Source organism: Myotis davidii, unplaced genomic scaffold, assembly GCF_000327345.1.
Source record: "Myotis davidii unplaced genomic scaffold, ASM32734v1 scaffold651, whole genome shotgun sequence".
NCBI lineage: Eukaryota > Metazoa > Chordata > Mammalia > Chiroptera > Vespertilionidae > Myotis > Myotis davidii.
In genome coordinates, this window is record NW_006283994.1 from 1,331,712 (window position 1) to 1,333,823 (window position 2,112).

The window sequence follows — 2,112 nt, forward strand, 5'->3', positions numbered from 1 at the left end:
TTCATTAGCCTGATCTGACATGTCTGCTGGTTTTACTGGCAACTAAATATCCAGACAAGATAAAACGACAGGATGGGAAAGCAGAGGCCCCCGCACAGCAGGTGCTCAGGCAGCGCGGCCACACCTGCGGCCACACCTGGGCTAGTGCCCTGCGGTCACTGTCCTGACCTTCTCCGTGCCATCACCTCTGACCAGGAGTCTCGCAGGTGAGTCCGTGGGACAGAGGAGTGTGTGTGGGAGCAGAGGACATGCAGAGGCACCTGCCGCCCGCCCCAGGCAGAGCCACACAGACCACATGCGTCAGATGGAGTGGGACTCAGAGCGAGGACCAGCGACGCGTGTCACGTGGGGGACTGAGCAGGTGCCGACGGCCCCCAGAGGCCACGCTTTCCACTGGAGTCGGAAGGCGCTTCCAGCGGAAAGAGGCAGTGGCATCCAAGGCACACGAAGGACCAGGACCCAGCACTGCCTTCCTTCCCTGGCCAGCGCTCTGGGTGAGCTGAGGCTGGAGTCACGGAAGGACAGGGGTTAAGGTTCAAAATAATCTAGAATTCTTGCTTCTGCAGGAATCCCACGGCTCTGGCATGGGGTGCAGTGCCGGGGGGTGGTGAGGGGCTGATGGGAAGAATGCAGGGACTGCCTGGGGTGCGACAGTGGCCCGAAGGAGCCCCGGGTGGCATTGCTGTGACCGGGAAGCTGGGGGCTCCAGCCCACACCGTAGGGCACGTGGTTGGCAGAAAACGACCCCTCAGGGTGTCTGGGCCTAACCCCCAACACGGTGAGTACGTTATGCTGCATGCTGGGGGTGGGGGGGGGGTTGGGGGGAGGTGCAGTTAAGGTGGCAGGTGGAGATCAGGCTGTTAATCAGTGGCCTGTAGTAGACATGAACGTGGATTACTCAACTGGGCCCCACATGGTCACAGGGTCCTTAGAAGATGGAAGAGGCAGGCAGAGGATGGAAGAGGGGTGGCGTCAGAGTGATGGGAAACGAGGAAGCGGACCAGCCCTGAAGGCAAAGGCCGCACCAAGGAACGCAGTGGCCTTGGAAGCCGGAAGCCAGAGGCGGGCGCGGATTCCCTGGGAGGCCTCTGGGGACGCACTCTGCCCACACCTCGATGTCAGCCCAGAGACCCCTCCAGACTCCCGTCTGGAACACCGACAGGCAAACCTGTGCTGTTTCCAGCCACCGCGCTGGTGGCCATGTGTCTGAGCAGCGACAGGAAACACGCCCCCGCGGTCCTGCTGCCTGTGGCTGGAGGTACCTGGTGCTGTGAGCTCCTCCTCAGCCTCGGGGGTCAGCAGGAGGCCCCTGGGGCTCCACCGTGCGGGCCGCTCTGGCTCCCCCGCGCTGCTGGGTGGCGTTTTCCAGAAGCCACAAGACGTGTGACATCACAACAGACAATGGCAGAAGCTGTGGTGGGAACCAGCCGACTTCTGTGAAGCCAGACCGCAGGAAGATGCGCAGAAATGGAGAACAAGGGGCGCTCTCTCACAAAGTTAGTCTTTTAAAAAGTTACTTCTGCCCTCGCCGCTTTGGCTCAATGGATAGAGCATCGGCCTGTGGACCGAAGGGTCCCGGGTTCAATTCCGTTCAAGGGCACATGCCCGGGTTGCAGGCTCGATCCCCAGTAGGGGGTGTGCAGGAGGCAGCCGATCAATGATTCTATCTCATCAGTGATGTTTCTATCTCCCTCCCCCTTCCTCTCTGAAATCAATAAAAATATATTTTTTAAAAAAGTTGCTTCTCCCAGGTGGACGTCATTTTTTATTGTATGTTTACTATCACTGTTTTTAATAACAGATACTTTCAAATCACTGCTTTCATTTCTAATACAGAAAACATCCACATACACAGCCCACAGGAATAAAGTGTTTGGAGGCCTCCATGATGCCACTCAAAGTGAGGACAGACCGTGACTGTCCTTAGGAGCTAAACCAGGGGTCCCGGGGGAGGCCAACATCCCAGACTCCTGTGCCCGGTTCCAAGCCTCTCTCTGTCCTGCTTTCTGCGCGGCGTCCAGCAGAGAGCGCACTGCCCCCACGCCTGGGGCGCCCCGGAGCCAGTGCCGAGTTTCTGTCTCTGGCTGACACTCTCTTCCTCCCTGGGGGAGA

The 2,112-nt window shown here is 58.9% G+C and overlaps 1 protein-coding gene across 1 annotated transcript in view; it reads right to left on the bottom strand.

Moving 5' to 3' along the window:
* The window catches only part of LAMC3 (laminin subunit gamma 3), a gene marked incomplete at its 5' end in the record, with an annotated part of 65,122 nt that overhangs the window by 22,462 nt on the left and 40,548 nt on the right, over positions 1-2,112 (bottom strand). Inside the window, 1 exon segment of the mRNA XM_015567746.1 lies at positions 1,219-1,351. Within this exon segment, the coding sequence (XP_015423232.1) occupies positions 1,219-1,351 (133 nt within the window).